General features: G+C 35.2%; 1 protein-coding gene across 3 annotated transcripts in view; it reads right to left on the minus strand.

The window, feature by feature from the left end:
* Nucleotides 1–11,323: 11,323 nt before the first annotated feature.
* The window catches only part of lmbrd1 (LMBR1 domain containing 1), a 70,031-nt gene continuing 57,822 nt past the window's right edge, over nt 11,324–23,532 (minus strand). For all 3 annotated transcript variants that reach the window (XM_030155654.1, XM_030155653.1, XM_030155652.1), the window contains 2 exons: nt 13,166–13,257; nt 11,324–12,770 (listed from right to left, as the gene is read on the minus strand). In XM_030155654.1, the coding sequence (XP_030011514.1) occupies nt 12,660–12,770; nt 13,166–13,257 (203 nt within the window). In that variant the 3' untranslated portion in view covers nt 11,324–12,659. The remainder of the gene's footprint in view (nt 12,771–13,165; nt 13,258–23,532) is intronic.

The following is a 23,532-nucleotide window of genomic DNA, read 5'->3' on the forward strand; positions in this document are numbered from 1 at the left end:
CAAAAAACATTTATTTGTAACCCAGTGTAATAATCTTCCTCTGACACTGCAAAGACTGTATTGGTATTTGTGGATATAACTATTTATTGCAGTATTTGACAAAGGTTTTCCACTGTACCCCATAAAGACCCAGAACTATTTTGTTTTCAGTGACTTCCACATGGATTTATCACCATTTATTATAATATTTTTTGCTTTTTTCTCCAGTGAAAATCACATATTGGTGGCAGTAAATTCAAAGGTTATTATATCAGAAGAGTAAATTGAAAGAAACAGTACTTTTTCAACAAAATATATACATAATTCTACATAAAAACAAGCGTCTACTACCACTATCATTTGTCAAACTACATGGGTTTTATTGGTGAATCAATATTGCAGAAAATGATAGTGATTATGGAGATAATGTATCTAAAAACGACATCAGACACCGCTGAAAAGTTGATGAACTGTATTTTAACTGAATTATTTCACTGTATTGACAGGATTAGTGGTTAAGTCCTATTCTGTCCCAACTTTTTCTTGAATGTGTTGAACTCTTATTTGGGAGGAATGATGTATATTTACAAATGAAATGAAATCGATCAGATAAAATACGAAACTGTATCAATATTGTCTCCAACAAACCACAGGTTAAGGTACATTTTAACATCACAACTTTCTGTTTTAACCCATAAAGACCCAGTGCTACTTTTGTGGTACTTTCAAAATGATTTTTTCTCTATATTTAACCATTCTTAAGTAATTTATCACCATTTATTGTAATATTATGCTCTATATTTTTTATTTTTTAGTGTAAATCATGTGTTTTCCTATATTTAATTCGCTCATCATGTAGATGTTGATTAAAGCTCATATTAAAGTTGAGCGCTATTATGTCAAAAACTGAGAAAACTGAAGAAAAAGTGACTTTTTCAGCAATGATATCAATAAGTGAACATGAAACCAGTGTCTCCATCCAATGTCACTGATCCAACTCAATGGGTTTTACTGGTGAATCAATGTTGTAGAAGATGATGGTGTTTCCACAGTAACTACGGAGCTTCTGAACGTCCAAATGGGTCATATCTGATGATCATGAAAAGACGAAAGCTTGGATTTTACACCAATTACGTCCATATTTTAATAGGATTAGTGGTTCAACAGTTATTTAACATTATAGATGAGTAGATGCTTTTGGTCGCCAATGGCTGTTTGGGTCTTTTTTGGTTAATTTGCATTTTTCATCCTCCCTAGTTTTTCTGATTTGAGGTTGTAAATATTTATGTTTTTGATTATAAAGCGCATTTCAATCACAATCAAGCATATCATTTTTTACCATTTCAAGAATATTTTCATGTATTTGTGCAGTATTATTTTATCTTCTTATATAACTGAATATATTTGCACCTGATTAATCTGTGCATTTAAAGATACAGATTACACAGCATCAGGTTATCGTTCTTTAGATAGTGTAGATGTTCACTTTGTATTTGGGTGCTTCTATAAAACTGGGTTTATTATGGTACCTGGCACTTTACCAGCTTTTTAGACCCCATAATAAAAGAGAAATTTAGTCACATTTCTCCCCAGGATGTACCCAATGATGGCCTCAGATAAATGCAAAAAAAAATTGAACTCTTGCTCTGAGCCATCCCAAAATTAATTAATTTTTAATAAAATACCATGGCCAAAAATAAGAACAAAATGGTGACATGAAAAGCTACCTAGGTGTCAGTGCATTTGATCTGGAAAACACGGCTGGAAATGGTCTTATATAGCACTGTAAATAAAGGCATTGTGTTAAATTTGATGATTCAAGTGGTTTTTCTGATCCAGACATCTGGGTTTTTCACGAATCTGCAGTCTCATTCCAGGTTTTGTATGTAACCCATCGTGTCCGCTCACGTTACATGCAGACCTGCCCATTTAAACGCATATAAATCGTGAATTATTTTGCAACAGCGGTCATTTTTGTGAAACACTGCCTTGCATAATTTGTTCAATTCCCAAAATGTACCTGTGAGAGAATAAAGAGATACTAAAAAAAATAAATAGTAGCACACAATTTTCGTGTCCTTTTGACCATGTTACATGCAGATTTTTGTATAAAAATAATGCAAAATAATATAAAATGTGTTTTATCTGAAAAATAGTTCCTCTTTAATCTCATTAAGTATTTATTTTTTTAAAATAGACCCAAAGTGCTTGCAAATTTGCTTCACAACATTAGTCTACATCTGGTTTGAATTTTTAACCCCCATGTCCTGTTTTTAGGTCCCAGTTTCATAGAACCCCCCATTTGTTTAACTAGCTTTAACATTTTTCTCCAAACATTCAGATTTGTTCAATAAATGCATCATTTCCCAGCCTTATTCTTCCCCACATTAAACGCTATTTTGAGGAAGATTTAAGCAGACAAGTCCCACTGCCTCCAGACATCATTTATGTGCCTATATGACCTTATGTTATTCAAATGAGAAGCTGTAAATGTGTACGAGATCAAAGGTCTCCATGAGCTCCACTGGATGAATTATGTCACTGTCAAACGAGAGTGTACCATGTACTGACTCACCGGCAGCTGAGCATGACAAACATGACAAAGCGAGCAAACAGACCTAGAAGATTTTAAGTTGGTCTGTGATTAAAGTGCTGTTTCTGTCAGCTTTAATAACTTTTCTTTCACAGCTCTGTTGTTACTGAGCTCTTTATTTCAGTTTATGCAAATCTGAATCAAGACAAAATTACTGTCTGCGCCAGTAGCGTAAATGAGCCATCATTTAATATGCAAATATTTCACTTAATTAAGTTAATTTATTCTCTGAAGCTCAGTTAAAGACGGTAATGTGATTTAAGATGATGATGATAGTGTTGATGACTTTTAATAATTTAATTTTTCATACAAATTGTGCAGGATATCTATGTTCTTTTATACAGAAAATCAAGATCGGATACTCCAAATGTGACTGCAGTGAGATTGACAAAAAGCCCCTAGTCTGTAAAAACTGAAAGCCTGTATTATTTGTTGGTAAATGGAGCTGGGACATGGTGACAAGCCTGCTGGACAAGTCTTCATTTGGGAGTGAGTGGCAGGTCCCACAGGCGCACAAGAGCAAAGAGGTTAACCTGCTTAGGGGCTGCAAACACTGAATCAACATAATCACATTGATCATGCGTCACTTTCCTCCCTGGAGGCATGTCTGAGGGGTAAGGCAAACTGTTCGTCTATCACAGGCCTGTCAAAAGAGTTAAAGCCCAGAGGACAAACTTTAGGGCACCCAAAAATCACAGAAACCAACCTAGAAAAGGCTGCGGAGGACATAATGAAAAAGGAAACTGTTATGCTTTTAGACATGTGGTACACCCTCAGTCATCGTTTTCAAGCAATGAATGCAGTTATTCTGAATAAAAGGCTTCTGTATTGAGTAATTCTGGTAGGAAATGTTCTTATGACATAAGAAATCTCCAAAAAGTCCCACTTGGAGACATCGTGAAAGTAGCTGCATTATAGTTCTAACCCTTTATCAGGCAAGTGACTATTTTTGGTCATTTCCGCAAACATTACAAGACAATGACAGTAACAGTTACAGTGAGGACAGTGAGTCAACAATCTCAGGTCCAATGTGGTCCTCTTAAGTAACTTATAATAATAATAATGGATTGGATTTATATAGCGCTTTTCTAGACACCCAAAGCGCTTTACATTATTAATCCATTATTCATTCGCTCTCACATTCTCCCTCTGGTGGTGGTAAACTACATGTAGCCACAGTTGACCTGGGGCAGACTGACAGAAGCATGGCTGCCAATTTGCGCCTACAGCCCCTCTGACCACCACTGAACATTCATACGCATTCATACACCAGTGTGAGTGGCACTGGAGGAAAGGAGGTGAAGTGTCTTGCCCAAGGACACAATGGACTGACTAGGACATAGCAGGATTAAAACCGCCAACCCTTCGGTTATTGGACGACCCGCTCTACCACCTGAGCCATGGCCGCCCCAATTTATGACCATTTATTGGTATATTATCCTCTATATTTTGTGTTTTTTTAGTGTAAATCATGTGTTTTCCTATGTTCAATTTACTGATCACGTAGATCAGGGGTCACAAACATGCGGCCCGGGGGCCAAATGCAGCCCACCAAAAGTTCCAATCTGCCCCGTGGGATGAATTAGCAAAGTGCAAAAATTCCACAGTAAAGGCTATCGAACTCATTTTAGTTCAGGTTCCACATACAGACCAATATGCTCTACAGTAAAATAAGAACACAATAACCTACAAGAAGCCCTGTGATGAACTGGCGACTTGTCCAGGGTGTACCGCGCCTTCGCCCCTATGTAGCTGGGATAGGCACTAAGCGACCCCCGTGACCCTAGTGAGGATAAAGCGGGTTCAGATAATGAATGAATGAATGAATAACCTACAAGAAATAATGACTCCATATTTTCTTCTCGGTTTGATGTGAAAAAAATATTACATTATGTCTATAAATAATGACAACTTCACATTTTTGTCTTTGTTTTAGTGCAAAAAATAACATTAAATCATGAAAATATTTACATTTACAAACTATCCTGTAATAATAAAATGTGAATAACCTGAACAAATACGAACAACCTAAAATATCAAAAGAAAATTAAGCACAATTTTAACAATTTTCTGCCTGTTACTAAGTATTTAGTGTCTTTGTAGTTCAGTTCCATAATACACATGTTTAAATGGTAAGTTGAGAAATAATATTGCTAAAATTGCGCTTATTTTTTTTAAAGAAATTTCAGTTTTTTCAGGTTATTCACATCTTTTTTGTTTGGATAGTTTATAAAAATAAGTATTTTCATAAATTAATGGGGGTTTTTTGGCCCTAAAACAAAGACAAAAATTTGGAGTTGTCATTATTTATAGGTTATTATACAATTATTTTACTGGTCCAGCCCACTTTAGATCAAATCGGGCTGAATGTGGCCCCTGAAAAAAAATGAGTTTGAGACCCCTGATGTAGATGTTGATAAAAGCTAATATTAAAGTTGAGCGCTATTATATCAAAAACTGAAAAAAGTGAAGAAAAAGTAACTTTTTCAGCAATGATATCAATAAGTGAACATGAAACCCAGTGTGTCCATCCACTGTCACTGATCTAACTCAATGGGTTTTACTGGTGAATCAATGTTGTAGAAGATGACGGTGTTTCCGTGGTAACAACGGAGACTCTGAACATCCAAATGGGTCATATCTGCTGACCATGAAAAGATGACAAACTGTATTTTACACCAATTCCATCCATATTTTAATAGGATTAGTGGTTCAACAGTTATCAAACATTACACTGGGTTACAAAAAAATGTTTTTTGCAAGTTGTCTAGGTTTTTTCAACTGAATTAGGACCATTTTGCACTGCTAAATCCAAAAATTACATCTGTTTTTCTCAATCAGGTCAAGGTTTTTTGCCAATTTGATTTTGAAAAATTTGATCTTCTCACAAAATTGATTACATTTTTGTGACTTTATCAGTTGATTTTTTATATAGTTCTCACCCAAAATAGGTTTTAAGAGAAAAAAAATCATTTTCTAACAGGATTCCTGTTAGGTACAATGGTGTATTCACCGCAGAGAATTTTTGCAAGATCTTCTAGTCGAGGCCATTTCATTCACCTGCAATATTAAAAAAACTATTAATCATAAATTGGCAAAAGTAAAATCTTCAGAACTCGTTTATTGCAAGAAATATGAAAGAATTTTGTATCATATGATGTGAAAATGCCCATAAATGTAAGCAAAAATGTTAAAAAGCCAATATGTAGCATAGTTCAGAAAGTTGACCTGATTGAGCAAAATTAATGTGATTTTTGGATTCAGCACACCAAAATGATCCTAAATCACCTCAAAAAACTTAAACAATAAATTTGTTGTTGACCAGTGTTATAGATGAGTAGATGCTTTTGGTCACCAGTGGGTGTTTGGGTCTTTTTGGGTTAATTTGCATTTTCCATGTCCACCCTAGTTTTTCTGATTTGGGGTTGTAAATATTTATGTTTTTGATTATAAAGTGCATTTCAATCACAGGGTCTGTAAGGTCCACCTCTGCATGAACAGTGAGTGGACCTGCTTTGTTTGGTACCATGAAGTAATGGTACTAATGTAAGGAATGATGTTCAAAGGGAGAATGTGGATGATGACAGGTGTCTGGATCAGCACTTATATTGTTCTAATGTTATAAATGTGATGTTCTAATGTTCTAAAATACATGTTTCTTTCACCTTCCATGTGTTTTTCTTGTATTTTTTATTTTTATTTCATGGATTTATAGTAATTTTTTGCCACTTATGGGTAAGGAACCAAATATGGTAACTTCACTGACCTTCATTTTCTACATTACAATAATTAAAAAAAAAAAAAAAAAATCACAAAAGTAATAAAGTCTTGTTATGTCCTCCAATAACACATTAAGGTTGAAATGTTGAATTTCTATGAGTGGCTTATAAAGAGTTAAAGGGGTCATATTTTGCTAAACCCACTTTTATTAGTATTTGGTACATTTATTTATGTATTTGGACCCTAATAGTTCAAAAAGTGTGAATTTGAACCCTCCAGGAGCTGCAAAGTTATCTTTATATTCATTTTGGCAAAAATCAAGTGGATTTCTACAACCTGTTTTTATTCCTGCTTAATTTGTTATGTTTTCTAACTAGTTACATCACGACATTTGCACATATAAGGTCAAGACTTCCGACGAACATTTCTCAGAGTTCGACATAATTGTTTATCAGCAGCAGCGGTTGTAGTCCATACTGAAAATATGTCCAAACTTTGAGCCGATTACCTAAAATGTTCAGTTGTTGGTTGTATTAACCCTTTCATGCATAGTGGTCACTACAGTGGGCATCTATTCTACAGCTGTTATACTGTATATTCATGGGTTTTGTTGTTTTAGTTCCATATCAGCCAACAATGCAAACACTTATGCATCATCCCACACACCGCAATTCATACCATTAACATGTAACTTAGCTGTTCTTGATAAACCTGATCTGCAATGACATGTCTGAGTGTAAATCCATTGCTAATTGTTATTAGATTGTAATTAATAGTTTTCTTAAACAAAAATATATGTTTTTTTGCATGTTATCTCCATAAAGTATGTTCAAATGTGAGAAAACATCAGATTAGCTGCATAAAAAAAAATGCATTTCATAGTTTTCACACAGTACATCACTTTATTATTGGGTTTTAAATATATATTTCTTTGCCTCAAAAAATTAAACATATTGTGTCCAGATGAGTGGACATTTTTGTAACTCCATGAAAAAAATTTCTTTAAAAACATATATTTTTTTTTAAGCCTAAAGACAAAGAAAAACACTCATGAGAACCTTAGTCAAGATTTTTTTCCTAATTCATGCATGAAAGGGTTAATGAACAAAAGTGGCTGAATGGGACAGAGCAGCACAGTCAACAATCTGGAGGGGGCGGGGCATGAAGTGGCTCATTTGCATTTAAAGGGCAAGAGCTTAAAACAACCTTTCTGGTGTCATTACTCAGAAACAGAGTTGAAGATGGACCTGTGGAGTTGAATTAATGAAGAATTCAGACCTAAGAATAGCATTTACAGTTTATGTGAATCACAGGGAAATGTTTTAAAACGCATAATTCCATTTTTTTAAAAAGCTAAATATCACTCCTTTAAAAGCTGTTATAATAGAAACAAAGAAAAAGTCCAGAAAACTCAACAAAAATGAAACTTTGAAAGACTGGGGTACTTACCATGCACTATGAAATGCATTATGGTCTTTCATCCTGTGGAGCAGTAAGACAGATGAAGGGTACAGAGGCCCCTGACAATGGCTCTACTGTTGTGTAATTCCTCTTGGTATCTACAGAGCTCCACACAATCATCTTTTCCTTATTTGAAAACTGCTTCAGGTCTGTTTCAGGAAAAAAATAAGACTCTTCTGTTAGACGCTTGCACAGCAGGGAACTTTTTTCTTGGATAGATTCTAGTCTGATTTTTTTTTTCCTCAAAGTACAGTATTAGATAATTCCATCCAATGAATGTAAGGGAAAAACAGACTTTTGTTTCTTTGATAATAAGCAGGATGCTACCGCTTGGAGTGTATGACCATCATGAATTTAAAAGTTGGATCCTAAAGCGATTTACTGGACAGGCTCAAAATGGCTTGTGGTTGTTGGGAATTTTCACAGATCTATCAGAAGAATCACACTAACAATTGCACATAAAACATAAATCTGGACAGAAGAATATTCACAAAAACTTCTGGTTAGTTCAGTGGAAGAAAGTTATTGGACACCCCATGCATTTCTGATATATCACATTTAGAATCACTCTTTGAACTCTATAAAGTATTGCTCCATTCTCCAAGCCTATGGGGGTTGGAGTTAATATGTATGTATTTATCTAGAGCAGGGGTCTCAAACATGTGACCCAGGGGCCAAAACCGGCCCACCAAAAGGTCTAATCTGGCCCAAGGGATGAATTTGCGAAGTGCAAAAATTACACTGAAGATATTAACTATCACGGGTGTCTAACTCATTTTAGTTCAGGTTCCACATACAGACTAAAAAGATCTAAGTCAGTGGTTCCCAAACTTTTTTGGCTCGTGACCTTATTTTAACATCACAAATTTCTGGTTACGCCAGATATTCAAAACGGAGACTTTTTTGTTTTTGCTAAAATTAATGTTTTTGATCATGTAATAGTTTGCTATACTATGTTGCAAATAAGCATTAATTTTAGACGACATTTAATCTATATAATGTATATTATTAAGGACGAAGGCAGAAAAGCCAGGTGTAGATTACTGCACAAAGTCAGAATTTGATTTTCCTTGGTCAGGATATGTACAGTCAGTCCAGCTTGGATTTACAAGGCTGACAATTGATACTGAACAAACAAGAACTCAAACTATGAATTATGAAAGAGCTGCAGCATCTGAAACCAACCACAATGAACATTTGAAAGATAAACAGTACCACAGTTTCAGTTTCAGCTTCACAGTTTGTCATGTCTTTTATGTATTGTATTGTGATTGTCTCGCTCAACTCACCATACATTTTTTATTAGTAAGTTTTTATTTATTATTTTTATCAATTACTATAAATTTCAGGCGACCCCATTTGAATTCCAGGCAACCCCATGTGGGGTCCTGACCCCAAGGTTGAAAAACACTGATCTAAAGTAAAATAATTATTAGAAATGCTATTATTTAATAATAGCATAATAAGCTCTAAATGGTGACAACTCCATTTTTCTAGGTTCTAGGTTTAACTTGACTAGTTTTGCTCTTTTGAAGCAAAACTAGTCAAGTTGAACCTTGAAAACTACCAAGAAGAACAATGACCTGAGCAAATGAGAAACTGAATGAGAAATTGTTCTTATTTAAGCTCCAAACTCCAAATTTTTGCCAATATTCCGCCTGTTACCACATGTTTCTGTAATATTGTGTGTAATGCACATGTATAAATGATAAGCCGAGGAATAATATTGTTAATACTACACTTAATTTTCTTACAAATTAAATTTTTTTCAGCTTTTTCACGTTTTTTGTTAAAGGATAGTTTGCAAATGTAACTATTTTCATAATCACCAATTGTGCAATCAGTACTTACTACTTTCTATGCAATATCACTCTGACCACAATACTGTGTAATTTTTCAAATTTCATACTGTATATATAACTTATTTTATCTTATGATATACACATTTATTTATTATTGAAATCTATGGTTTTTATGCTGTTTATTCTATGTATATGTTAGCACTGAAGGAGCTGCTCTTGTATGTTATTATAATATGTATAATATGTTATTGTCCATGTGTATAGTGACAATAAACGTATTCTATTCTATTCTATTCTATTCTATAATTTAATGTAATTATACTTTTCTTTTTTTCCCCTTTTGTTCAAACAAGGTATAGTTTTTGGATGTTTTAGATGCTGTCAAGCAGGTAACGTCAAAAAACTCTACCTTGTCTGAACAAAAGGGGAAAAAAAAGTATAATTACATTAACAGAAGACAAAATGAACGACATTAGCCTTATAGTTTAATGTTTTTTATTGCAATAAAACAAAGAGAAAAAGTTGTCATTATTTATAGGTTATGATGCTATTACTTTAGTGGTCCGGCCCACTTGAGATCCAATTGGGCTGAATTCGACCCCTGGAAGAAATAAGTTTGACACCCCTGATCTAGAGACAACAACTGTCGGCAAAGAATTCCTTGTATGTGTTTATGTAACTGGCGAATAAAGCCCATTCTGATTCAGATCTTACATATTACAGCTTTAAGATACAGTACTTCTGCATTGGCTTAGTTTTAGAGCTGAGGTTGTTGCCCCTTAGAAGCAAGCATAAGGATTTTTGCAGGAAATGTGACTTGCATTCACTATGTAGGATTCAGGGTCTGGTGGTTGTCGTTATGGATGTAGAATATGGAGGCAGCTGTTAAGCTTTATAATCGAGTTACCGTAGCCAACATTAAAAAATGACCAGTTTCCATCAGTCACAAGCACTGAAGCATGTGTGAATATTTCATAAAGAATCTTTAAATGTGAAAAAAATATGAAATGAACGGCCCTCAGGTAGATCCTACTTGTGGAGCTGGTTTGATTCTTTCTAATCTATTCTTTCTTCCTTAACAAGCTTGGAGGAGCAGCCAAAAAAAGTAAAGTAGAAAGGAAGGAAAAGATGAGACGGGACTGAAGATGACAAGACAACTTGCACTCTGAACGGCAAAAATCCTGTGATCTGACACGATGATCACACAATCCTCTCTCAAGTTCTAGGGCTGCATGTTTTTGGCTCAAGGCTAATTTGGTTTATTAGTGTATGTGGGGGTGGCATATCACATAATGGCTTAACTCAAAACAGGTTTGCACAATAATTATGACAAGGTATGCACACCATAAACTCTAATTGGACAAGCACACCAAATTTCATGCAAATCCTTCCCCAGTGAGCGCTCAGCAGTTATATGTTAATCCACAGAGGGGTGTATTTAACTGTCAGCTTCATTTGATGCATGTCCTCATCATTCTCACTTATTTTAGTGTTGCAACATTGGGCTTTGAAAAGCAACTTTTCCAGACTGAATAATCATTGTGCTTAGCTCCCTCAGCAGGTTTTTTTTATCAAATCTGACCACACTACACTATGGTCATCACTTTGTCACGGTATCACTTTATTCGGAGATTAATGAAGATGACAAAAAGGCATTTTTAGTATTAGTCACACATTTTATACGACAAAAAAGATCTCAGATAAAAATGCTCAGCAGAAACTACACTGTTAGTGACAGCCCTGTGAGAAATAAGTGGAGATCGGTAAAGACCTTTCGGGTGGTTTTATTTATTGAAATACACATATCAATCAACATGGACTGGATACAACTTGACCTTTGTTGTGTGTGATATTGTTTTCGACTTAACACATCCATCTGCCGTCATCATGTGACCACACACCTATTAGCTCCGTCGTTTCTTAGTGCAAATTCACATCTCAAATACAAAATGCAAGTTGGTTATATAAGTGTGATTTAGGCTACAGTTAGCGTGCGCCCATCATGGTTATACACATTCATGAGGCACAAACATTTGGTTTTTCAATTAAATACAGCGTGTATTCACGTCAGTGTATGCACTGTTAAATCTCTACGTCAGTATTGTAGCATCAATACATTTGACATGTACCGTGTTAGAATGCAAATGCACCAACAGAAATGAGAAAAGTTCTGCGTTACATGGCCGCCGCTAATAAAGCGCTTCAAAGAAATTCCATCAGCTTCTAAAATTCATTGTTTTTTGGTGCATCTTTTGTTCTTCCATTACAAAGAGCAAAAATCAAGCTAAACAAAAAAGAAAAGAAACACAGAAAACACAGCTGTTGTAATTGGTCCTTTTACAATTCACACAGTGCATTTATGCAAGTCCTGTAATATTCGCTCAAATGATGGTCTGGTGTGAAAATGACTTAAAAAAGAAAAATACATCAAGCCCACTAGCATAATATTTAACCTTGGACAAAAACAAGCAAAATAAATTGCAAAATGCTAGCACTGTCAACGAATATTCTACTAATAAGCATCTCAGAATGAAGCAAGCAAAACTGTTCATGAATGCTTGACTGTTTTTATATTAAGGACTTCATCTTTAAGGTTGTGTCAAAGCCATCTGTGGATATTGTCATACAGTAACCATTTAAAGGGTCTAGAAAGTGCTTAGAGACCAAAAAAAAATCTAAACTCGGTCACTATATGAAGCTTAGACGTAAAGTTTTGGAGCAACATACGACTCTGTCTGTGCTGCTGCTGTAAGTGTGTCTTCTCCCCAAGAAAAATGACCAATTTGTGTCAGTTTCAAACTGTTGAGAAGTGAATTCTCAAGGTGGGATTGAGCTGGAGGACACTCCCAGAATCCCAAAGTCATCAATAATATTGACTGAGAAAGACACAACAATCTGTCTGCGAGGTCTCATTAAGGTGAGGGACAGTTACTGTACGACTCTACACAGGACTAGAATCCACAAGAAACCACCATGATAACTCTCTAAGACTAATGAATTAACAATGACAAATTTACCGACGTGTTTGCTTTAAAAGTACACTTTCTAGTCCCTTTAAGTTATGGTTGGAATATTTGTAAACTCATTCAAGCGAGTAGCGATTTTCAGTGGACGTATTCGTCATCGCTTACGTCTGAGTCATCGGCCTCCACCTCTCCTTCAATCACTGACTTTTTGCCTCTGCAACAGGACACGACCAGACCGACAAGGAAGGCCTGATGGAACAAAAAAAAAGAAAACGTCACATTAAGGAATATTTTATAATGAGGAACCTAATCAATAGAATGCATCTACAGCACCGGGAAAGAACATAGTTAATATTTTACTGAGAAGATTAGCTGTGTGCCATCCTAGAAAAATCATTTCCAGTAACCTTTTTCTGAGCTGAAATTAAATTATGTGCTCCTGTTCTCACATTCTCCCTCAAAGAAAACACTCCAGACCTGCCTTTGAACTAAATTAAATGTTTTATAGATTCTGTAGTTGTAACTAAATTTGCTGTTTTTGATTCTTTATGCCACAAAACCTCACCTAACCTGTATTAACTTCTTCATACTTTAATTTTCAATATAGGACTAAGGTGCTTCGGTGATAAATGCATTAAACTTACCGCAATAAAAGCCCAGTTACCAAAGTAGTAGATGGTGCTGAAGAACCAGAACTTGTGCAGGAAAAGATAAGATCTTGTCACAATGCACTGGTCTGTAAAACACAGAAAGAACACAAAACAATCATCTAAATTTTATTGTTAAAAATATATGGACTATGAAAAGATAAATACACTATATGGACAAAATATGGAGATGGAAATGATAATAACTGTAATAATATAACTTCATAGTTTGATAAATATTATTGAGGTGATAATTACATTTATATGAAATACATTTATTCGTTTTACTTCCTCTTGATTTTGTTAATTTGAGTTTACATTGTCATTTATGTCATGTGTCAGGTCATGTGGAATTGGGGCGGGACAACGTGGGCTTGACTTTTTCCTATTTTTTTTTTGGACATTGATTGTTGTTGTGGGGTCACAGTGAAATTGTTGTACAGTTGTGTGATATTTGTTTTCTTTTTTGGTTGATTTATTTCCATATATTGGAGTGTCCTTTTGGGTCTGGAATTTATTTTGCCTATTCATGTTTGAAATGAAGTCTATCTATATGCGTAAAACGGCTATGAAATGGACAGAGTTTATTTTGATATGTATAATATTTTTGCGTTTCGTGCAGGATTGGTTAGAATTTATTTTGACGTATTAGATTTGTTAAGTTACTTTGAGGAACTGACATGGAGTATATAAGTTGTATTTCATCCCATTCCTTTTCAAACATTTTTTTACTTTTTTGTTTTTTTTTACATTTTTCCCTTCTTTTTGCTTTTTTAATATTCGAAATACAAATAAATACATACCTACATACATACATGCTTACAAAATGCTTTAGATTATATTTTTACTAAATTCTACTCAATGTTATTTTTCTTTTTTAATCATTGTAATAGTTTCGAATGTTCCACCTAGAGATTTCAGAAATATCTATCACATTCTCACAGTAAATAATCAACAACAGCCAACAGATGTAGAAGAAATATTGATTTGACATTTCAGATAATTATTGACAGCAGCTGACATGGACATTTTTATCATGATATTTCACATTGATGTAAATAACAAGTCCTACAAGATGTAGATGTGATATGCACTATTATTTCTGTCCATATATAGTGTATGTAAAGTTATAGGTCACAAAGAATACTCAAGGTATACAGTCCCAACATATTTTAATAAGTACGGTTCACATTATGAAGTTTGAGCCCAAAAGGTGGATTAGAAATTTGACATTTTCACTATTCATTATAACACCTGTTATTCCTTCAAGCATAGAAAACGAAGGAAACGCTCATTATTCAAGTGGAACCAGGTGCATTACTTTTTGTAGGACACATAAATTTAACATGTTGTCAATGGTGTAATTTTGGGAATACAAACCTGTTTGCCAAAATTGGAAAGTCTAAGCAATTTCTAAGTGTGAAACAAAGTTTAAGAAACTCTGAAATTAAAAGTAAGCAGACATAACTAGGGTAAGAAAGGATAAACATAGATCCACCTGTAATTTTACAAAAAAATACGAAATGTTTTACTATGATGGTTTATAAAATTCAACCTATATATCCTCTGTTAAAATGTAAAATTAATGAATAGACAAGGTATGCAGTAAAAAAAAATGAAATAGAGATCTGTCAAATCTTAAGTGACTGATGAAGCAGAAGTGAAGAAAAAAATCTGTGAGCTCAAAGATCCAGGGAATCAACAAAGGACAAATTACTTGTTGGCAGGTTTATGAGAGGTGATGCAGAGTCAGTGGTGTGGACAACGATCCAGAAAAACACAAGTGCAATAAAACGTGACACATCTATTGCTACACAGTGTTTCTAATCACATAAGTGTAGCACTTGTTATACATCTGTGTTGTAAAGGGGTCTATGCTCACTTAAGAGCCAAAAAACAGGAGGCTAACACTACATGAAACGCTGCCTCGGGCTATTTTGTCACTATAACTAAAAAAGACAACCAGTCTGCTGTGAAGAGGAAACCCATGTCACTGTCACTGTGAATATGGCTTCGGCAAAGGATAAGACTGGAATGATGCAACATTTAATAGAGACTTGCATCCAATATATCCAGTGTTACATGGTGAAAAGGCAAAGGTAAATGCATGGGCAGAAAACAAGACAAAACAAGAAGTTTATGTTTTATAAATGTTGGCGCGATTCACTGAGGAGGTCATGTGAATCTGACTTTATCTGATGCACTCTGAAAGCAGAATTCTTTAAACAGCACAGTATTTTTTTTTTTGTCATATGTATGTACACTATGTAATATATTTATCCAAATCATGTGCTTACACTGACACAACACTTGTTTCTGTTCTTAAACATAAAAAAATTGTTGATATTTGACCTTAAATACATGACTTTTTCGGTAAAATATAGAATAATTCTATGATATGTGCATTTATTTTCCCGAGGCAAATAAGCAAAGAGGTTCTTCTTTCAGGATTTGTCCCTCTTCTCACAATTCTGGACCTGAAAATGTGATTGTTCTCTGGCTCAAGTAGCACTCGAAATGCTTGAGTGTAATTTGTGTAATTCCCTCATGTTTGATCATATGTGTGATGCAAACAAAAACACAAATAAGAGTTTATTAAGGTTGGCGTGACTACTCAAAATGCCGAGGAGGAGAGGCCTCAGAGTGCTTTGTGAGGGAATGTTTTCAGCAATGTGAGCTTAAAATGAAAATGATCTCCAAACAAAGCAATTGACAGTATTTGTGCATTGAAAGGATCCGTGTTTCAACAGCAGGAAATGTGTTTGCTTGCGTAGCAGTTTGGTGAGAAGTGTTTTGCTAGTTTGCTAACAATGCTTGTCAGTGTTAGAGGCAAATGCTGTCAATATCTTCTTTTCTGCGATGAACTTTATTCAGCAGCAATTTGCATTTATTCAACACTTTGGAAAAGTCAGTAAAAAAAAAAAAAGTAGATGTTATGTCTATTTATTAAGGTAAGCTTGGATTCCAGGGAGACACCAAGCTGCTTCATATCATAACACTGACTTAGATACTGACACAATAAATAAAGTTTTAAGTCCATGTGCATTCAGGGATTAAACAAATTTAGGAAATTCCTACTTAACTGAGATATCAGGCCAGAAACTATTCCACTGGCAAAAATATGAAAGGTTTAATCTGCTAGCTGCACTTCTAATTTAAGTAGTATTTCTGTTCATGCATAGTTGTCTTAGTATGAAAAGCTGCTCAATGTGTACATTTGTAAATCAAATGAAGTAGCTCTGTGGTGTCCCTAAACTGACATTTTGCACACGCAGAGCTCTAAGAGACAACTATGAAGCTTGCAACACCTTAATACCAAACCCAGAAGGAAACTTATTTATACTTTCTAAAATCCTGCATCATTGTTCGTCTGTGCTTTATAGTGGGTGACATCACCTTTAGAGTCTTAGCTCTCCGGCTTTTGACAGGACTGATACTGCTATTGATCTGACTGGCAGAGACGGCAGGAATAATATAAAAATCCTCAAGCTGAGTCATTTCCCTTTATGTGCATGAATGGGTATTGGCAAGCATGGGAAAAGCAGATGACGTCAAATGTGGAAAGTGCCAATGATTTGCGTGCGGTGTCTGAGGGTCTCTCTTAAGCACTTGAATTGTTTTTGTGTGAAAAACAAAAGAAAAAAAAAAAGAGGAGAGGAGGGAAAAACCCTTCCCTTCGGATCACGTGTGTTAATTTGCTTAACCGTGCATGCTGACGAAAATATAAAAGGCAAATATTTCAATAACCTGCGAATCAGAGAGACGGCGCGAGGCAAGAGGGAATGTGCACAAAGCTGAAGTGGAGATGAAATGCACTGTCTGGCGATGTTAGAGAGCCATCTGGAGCTTTAACGCTGACCCTGCTGAGCTGCTCCTATCACACTGTTTTTTACACAGCTCCTCACACTGACTTGAACCCTATGAACAGTGCAATCAGACTTATATGAAGCTACGTGACATCATGATACAAAAAAAATAAAATAAAAAAACTCTGCGGCTTACAGCTCACTCCCTGAAAAACAACATTTTGAAAAGTTTTAGACACTAGATGTTTTTCTTTTAAGTAACCAAAATCCCAGGTCTTTGGCGTTTCATTTACAATGAAGATCAGCTCAAGCAGACTCCGTAGAGCTCTGAAGGGGGAACAAAAATCTGCTTTCGCTTCACTAGGATCAACAGATAATAGAAAAACCAAGTCTGTCTTCATCCCCCTGACCCCACTCTTTTCCTCCAGTACCTCAGCCATCTGTAGCTCTCCAGCTGCTCACCTGAATTGCAGGGCTCCGAGTGGGACCTGCAGATGGTTCTCAACAGTGGTCTGCCTAAATATATTATCATGTACACCACTGACCTGCTTCACCTTGAAATCATTACCGTTCTCTGATAAGAGCACGGGGCATTGTATGAGAGCAGGTAATTTCACCTTGACTCATGATACCCGGGTGAGTGCTGCCCCGTGTAGCACCATGCATTATGTATAACTTTCATCTCTGCGTTCAAACACAAACACAAGCGCATGCATAAAACTCTGCATGCGCACACATACACATGCTGTGTTCTTTGTGAAAGCCTCTGTCTGTGAGCACTCATGTACTTACACTGTGAGCTTTTACTTTCTCAGACCCATCTAAAAGCAACAGAGGATTTTCGCTCCAGTGTCCTTTGAGGATGCTCTTCCTTCAACTATTCTCTCATCTTGGGCTTTTTCATATTAGCGTTACAGCTGAATGTGCATAAAAGAATCTATTCTCAGCGTGAATTCTCATTGTTTTCTACATTCAAAGAAAATTAACTTAAGCCCTGCCCAAGACATATCTATACACGCATAACTTATCTGACTAAAACCGACAGAGTAAAACTTAATGTAACTTATGACTTCTGTAACCACTGAGGACAGAAAGACTTATTTAGTATTTTATATTAGATTTTTGGGTCTCTCTCTTGAGTTTGATATTACTTTAACCCATAAAGACCCAGTTGTACTTTTGTGGCAGTTTGAAAAGAAATTTCTCTGCATATTAACCTTTCTTAAGTGATTTATCACCATTTATTGTAATAATACCCTCTTTATTTTAAGTTTTTTCAGTGTAAATCATGTATTTTCCTAAATTTATTTCACTGATCCTATAGATTACAGGTGTCAAACATGCAGCCCGGGGGCCAAATCCAGCCCGCCAAAGGGTCCAGTCTGGCCCTTGGGATGAATTTGTGAAATGCAAAAATTACACTAAGATATTAACAATCCTTTTAGTTCAGGTTCCACATTCAGACCAATTCAATCTCAAGTGGGTCAGACCAGTAAAATACTATCATAATAACATAGAAATAATGACAACTCCAAATTTTTCTCTTTGTAAATGTAAATATTTTCATGTATTTACACTAAAACAAAGTATAATTTCGCAAAAAAATGTGAATAACCGGAACAAATATGAACCAACCTGAAATGTCTTAAGAGAAGGAAGTACAATTTTAACAATTTTTAATAACAATTTTCTGTCTGTTATTAAATGTTTTGTGTGTTTGTAGATCCACTGTGATCTGTAAGTTATAATGTACATGTGTAAATGATAAACTGAGGCATAATATTGTTAAAATTACACTTAATTTTTCAGTTTTTTCATGTTATTCACATCTTTTGAAAGGATAGTTTGTAGATGTAAACCTTTTCATAATGTAAATTTACTTTTTTTGCTCTAAAACAGTGAAAAGTTTGGAGTTGACATTATTTATATATTATTATGTTATTATTTTACTGGTCCGTCCCACTCCAGATCAAATTTAGCTGAATGTGCCCCTTGAACTAAAATGAGTTTGACACCCCTGCTATAGATGTTCATTAAAGCTCAGAGTAAATTCAAAGGTTATTAGCTCAAATCATAAAAAAAAGAGGGAAAAGTGATTTTTTTCAGCAAAAATATCATAAACTAGAAGCACTCGGAGAGCGCAGACCTCCGCCAAGGCTGATCAGTGGCCCCCCCCGTGGGCCCCCCCCCACCCCCGATCACCACCAAAATTTAATCATTTCTTCCTTATCCCATTTCCAACAAACCCTGAAAATGTCATCCAAATCTGTCCATAACTTTTTGAAACAAACAAACAAACAAACAAACAAACCCTGGCAAAAACATAACCTCCTTGGCGGAGGTAACTAAACATAAACCGTGGAAATTGTGTTCACCATTGCACTTTGTATACTACGGCTGGATTCCCTTCTCTGTATATTCGTAGGAGGTCTCATCAGTTGATTTTCATTTACAAATGTATTCTCAGGCTGCTCCCATCTTATCTCTGTACATATATGTGGAAAAACCAACAACAGTATGCTCTGAGTTCACAAAAAACATACTGATGGTGGTTACTTGAGTCAGAACAGAGTTGGGTAAGACTGCTTTTCAATATGCTGCCCCCTCTGCATGGAACATCCTGCAAAACAACCTAAATCTATCTGAACTTGCTACTAGGTGCATTTAAAGCTATTTTAAAGGAGCATAAATCAATGAGCTTGTTCAATGTAACTGTTTCTAAACTTGCACATATGATTGTTCTGTAACTATCGATTATAAGTTTTTGTATTGTGTTGATTATGTCTCGTCTTGTCAGAAACTGTGTTATGCTGCTTTTCTTGGCCAGGTCACTCTTGAATTAGAGATTTGCAATCTCAATTAGGCTTTTTCTACCTGGTAAAATAAAGTATATATTAAACCAAGTGTCCCCACCCACTGTCATTGATCCAACTCCATGGGTTTTACTGGTGAATCAATGTTGTAGAAAATGACGGTGTATCCATGTTCACTACGGAGCCTCTGAACGTCCAAATGGGTCATATCGGATGACCATGAAAAGATGACTAACAATTATTTACATGTATTGATAGGATTAGTGGATCAACAAGTATTGAATGAATTATATCAGTCGGTGGTTTTGGTCCATGGTGGGTGTTTGGGTCTTTATGGGTTAAGGACAAAAATCAAGGTTGTTTTCCCTCATTGACAAATCATCATTGGTGTTAAATAAACACTGATTTAACACCAAAGGCTGGACATAAGTCATACTAATCACTGCCCATTGATATTTTGAAAATAAGAAAATAGTTTCACATCTAGCAGATGCAGAACAGTCCAATCATGTGCTTTTCTCCATTTGATAAACTTACAGATCAATATTCACTTTCTTATTTAGCTCTATTTTGTTCTGCAATAACCAACACAAATCACAAATCCCATCCGCTCCAAACAGGCATCACATCCAATCCCAATTCACATACAAGTAGCAATGTAAACTAACTAACTAGAATGTTTTCTGCAGGAATTGATGTGATTTGCTTGTTGCTGCAGATCTGCCTCAATACAGAAGCATTTCATCGAACAATTTAGTCAGTTTAGTAGTTAAATTAGTTTAGTTAGTAAAATTCCATGCAGAGGTGGTGTCAAACATCATCAAAATCTTTTTCAGTTTGAAGGAGAAGCGGCTTGGCTGAATGTGTGAATATAATTTTAATGCATGTTTAATGGACATTGTGAGAATAACAGTTTTCTTTTTTCTTTTAGGACATTTCGATGTAAATACTGTCGCCTTGAGGATCATTGTTCACATGTAAATCCCTAGACTTTGGTCACCAGGCCTCGTGCATGAAACGTCCACATGCACAGATTTGATCTTAAATTCAGTGTATGCGCAATTTTAAAAACTTTTGTGGCATTCGTCAATACTTTCATATTTCCTGTTTGTTTTTAGACTAAAATCTGATCCGGACCAGTCAAGTATGAGCAGAAACCAACTGCATTTTGTGACATGAAATATTTACTTTGTAAGACCATGGAATAAAAATTATTTAAAATCAAGTGATAATGAAGCAATTTAAAATTAAATATAATAAAGTTTCAGAATTAAACTGCTTTACACACAGCTGTTCCTACATTACTAAAGGAGTGATATTTTGCTTTTTTTTTTTTTAAATGGAATTATGCATTTTAAAACATTTCCCTGTGGTATATATAAACTGTAAATGCTATGCTTGGGTTTGAATTCTTCATTAATTAAACTCCACAGGACCATCTTCAACCCTATTTCTGAGTAATGACACAAGAAAGGTCATTTTGAGCACTGGTCCTTTAGATGCAAATGAGACACTTCACACCCCACCCCCTCCAGGTTGTTGTCCGTGTTTTCTGTCTCGTTCAGGCACTTGAGTTCGCTAATACAACCAACAACTGAACATTTTAGGTAATCGGCTCGAAGTATGGACATATTTTCAGTTTTTACTACAACCACTGCTGCTGACAAACAATTATGGCGTAATCAGAGAACTTACTTACGTACTTGACCTTATACATGCAAATGTCGTGATGTAACTAGTTATAGACGCAACAAATTAGGCAGGAATTAAAATGGGTCGAAGAAATCCACTTGATTTTTGCCACAATGAATATAAAGATAGCTTTGCAGCACCTGGAGTGTTCAAATTCCAAGTTTTTGAACTATTAGGGTCCAAATACACAAATAAATGTACCAAAGACTAATAAAAGTGGGTTTAGCAGTGTTGTATTGTGACTGCCTCTGCTGCTACCGCCGCCACAATAATACTAGCAAATTAGACTACTGGTATTATTATTATATATTTTTGTGTTGTTGTTATTATCATTATCATTATTACAACAATTAGTATTTTCCCCCTCATTCCCCTCTTCCCCTTTTCACTATCACCCCTAATCAAGCTATACTGTTTAGTTGCTCTTTGCATTTGTTATCTTTTTCATTGTAATATGATGTTGGCATTGTAGTTATTTGTCATTACTCTGTCGTTGTTGTTGTAGTTTTTGGCTTGTTTATTTGTTTGATTTTCCCTTTGTTTATGTTTTGATGTTGTTTTTCTGTCCACAACATCTTGTTAACTATCACTAATAAAAAAAAAAAAAAGAAAAAAAAAGTGGGCTTAGCAAAATATGACCCCTTTAAAGCACAGATATGCACAGCACATTAACAATCAGCGTCTTCCACAGTATCTTTACAACTTATTTCGATCAACACCCAAAAATATAATATGTGATCAAATGCTGAGCATGCTGGGTGGGGTGTGGGGGACATGGCTCTTTCATTCTTCAGTTCACTGTGCCTGGATTAAAGCTCAGCTGGAAACAAACAAGCTGACATACACTGGTTCAGTCTCAGCATACTGGCCAGGCTTTGTTCATTGGCCCATTTCCACATGAAACTTTTTTTTTTTTTTTTTTTTTTTTAAACAAGACTTCTTTTTTTGCATATACAGCATTAATTGGTCTGGTGATCAATTGCCATAGTTTGCACTTTTTTTGGACTGGTGACTCCATAGCTACCACTTTAAAATAATAAATGTATAGGTAATACTGTATATTTTTGTAACAGAGCTATAATTTGTATCTGTATAAAAGAAGTGTTTTTCCCTTGCCCTTAAATCTCCTTTTCTTTTTCCCCTGCTCCTCCTGAGTTTAACATAAATGTAACATTATTTGTCAAACTGCAGCAGCTTGTTGGTTTGTACACAGCACATCGGTACCCCTGCCCCAGACTATATACAGGCGTATTGGGGAATTTCCTTTCACTGATTACGAATTACATTGCCACGCCTCCAAATCAAATGCAATTCATCAATATGTAAGAAAAAAATTGCCTACAAGTACAGTACATTTCATGAATCCCACATAGGATTTCATTATTTTAGATGTATAAAAACAAAAACAAAAAAGAACAAAAAAAAAAAAACATTCATGCATGACGCACATTGCCTGAAAAAGAACAAGTGTGGTAATTGCGATGTACTGGTTGTACACAGTGTCACAGTAACAGCAACAGAATTTTAAAACACATTCAAGAGCTCTCTCGACTCTAGTGATGACATGATTCACTCTTAAAGCCTCTATACACCAGGAGTGTAACAAATACCACAAAAGTGCAAAATACCACTCTATAATACTTGCATCAGAACTATTCACATCAGTAAAAGTTCTGACACTTAAACTATCCTGACAGTCCAGTTTCTTGGTGAGTTTTTTTTTTTTTTTTTTGCTGCTCCGCATGTTGTCCTTGGGTTCATTATCTTATAACCTATATTTTTGTTTCATACAAACAATGTGGCTACAAGCCAACAGATCTATCATGTTGTTATCACACAACATCCGTCTCACAGAAAGGATCAGTCGATACCTTTATTCATAGTACAAAAAGCTCCGAAAAACCCCTCAGAAACATCAATATTGTTCCAATAAAATAAAATGCCAGGTTATATTTGTGTTCTCATAACATAAACAACAGTTTGAAAATGACGTGTGCATTAATTAAATGAAAAAAGGAAATGCCCCTGGTGTGTTAAGACCTTTAGTCTGAAC

This window comes from Sphaeramia orbicularis, chromosome 15 (genome assembly GCF_902148855.1).
Source record: "Sphaeramia orbicularis chromosome 15, fSphaOr1.1, whole genome shotgun sequence".
Lineage (NCBI taxonomy): Eukaryota > Metazoa > Chordata > Actinopteri > Kurtiformes > Apogonidae > Sphaeramia > Sphaeramia orbicularis.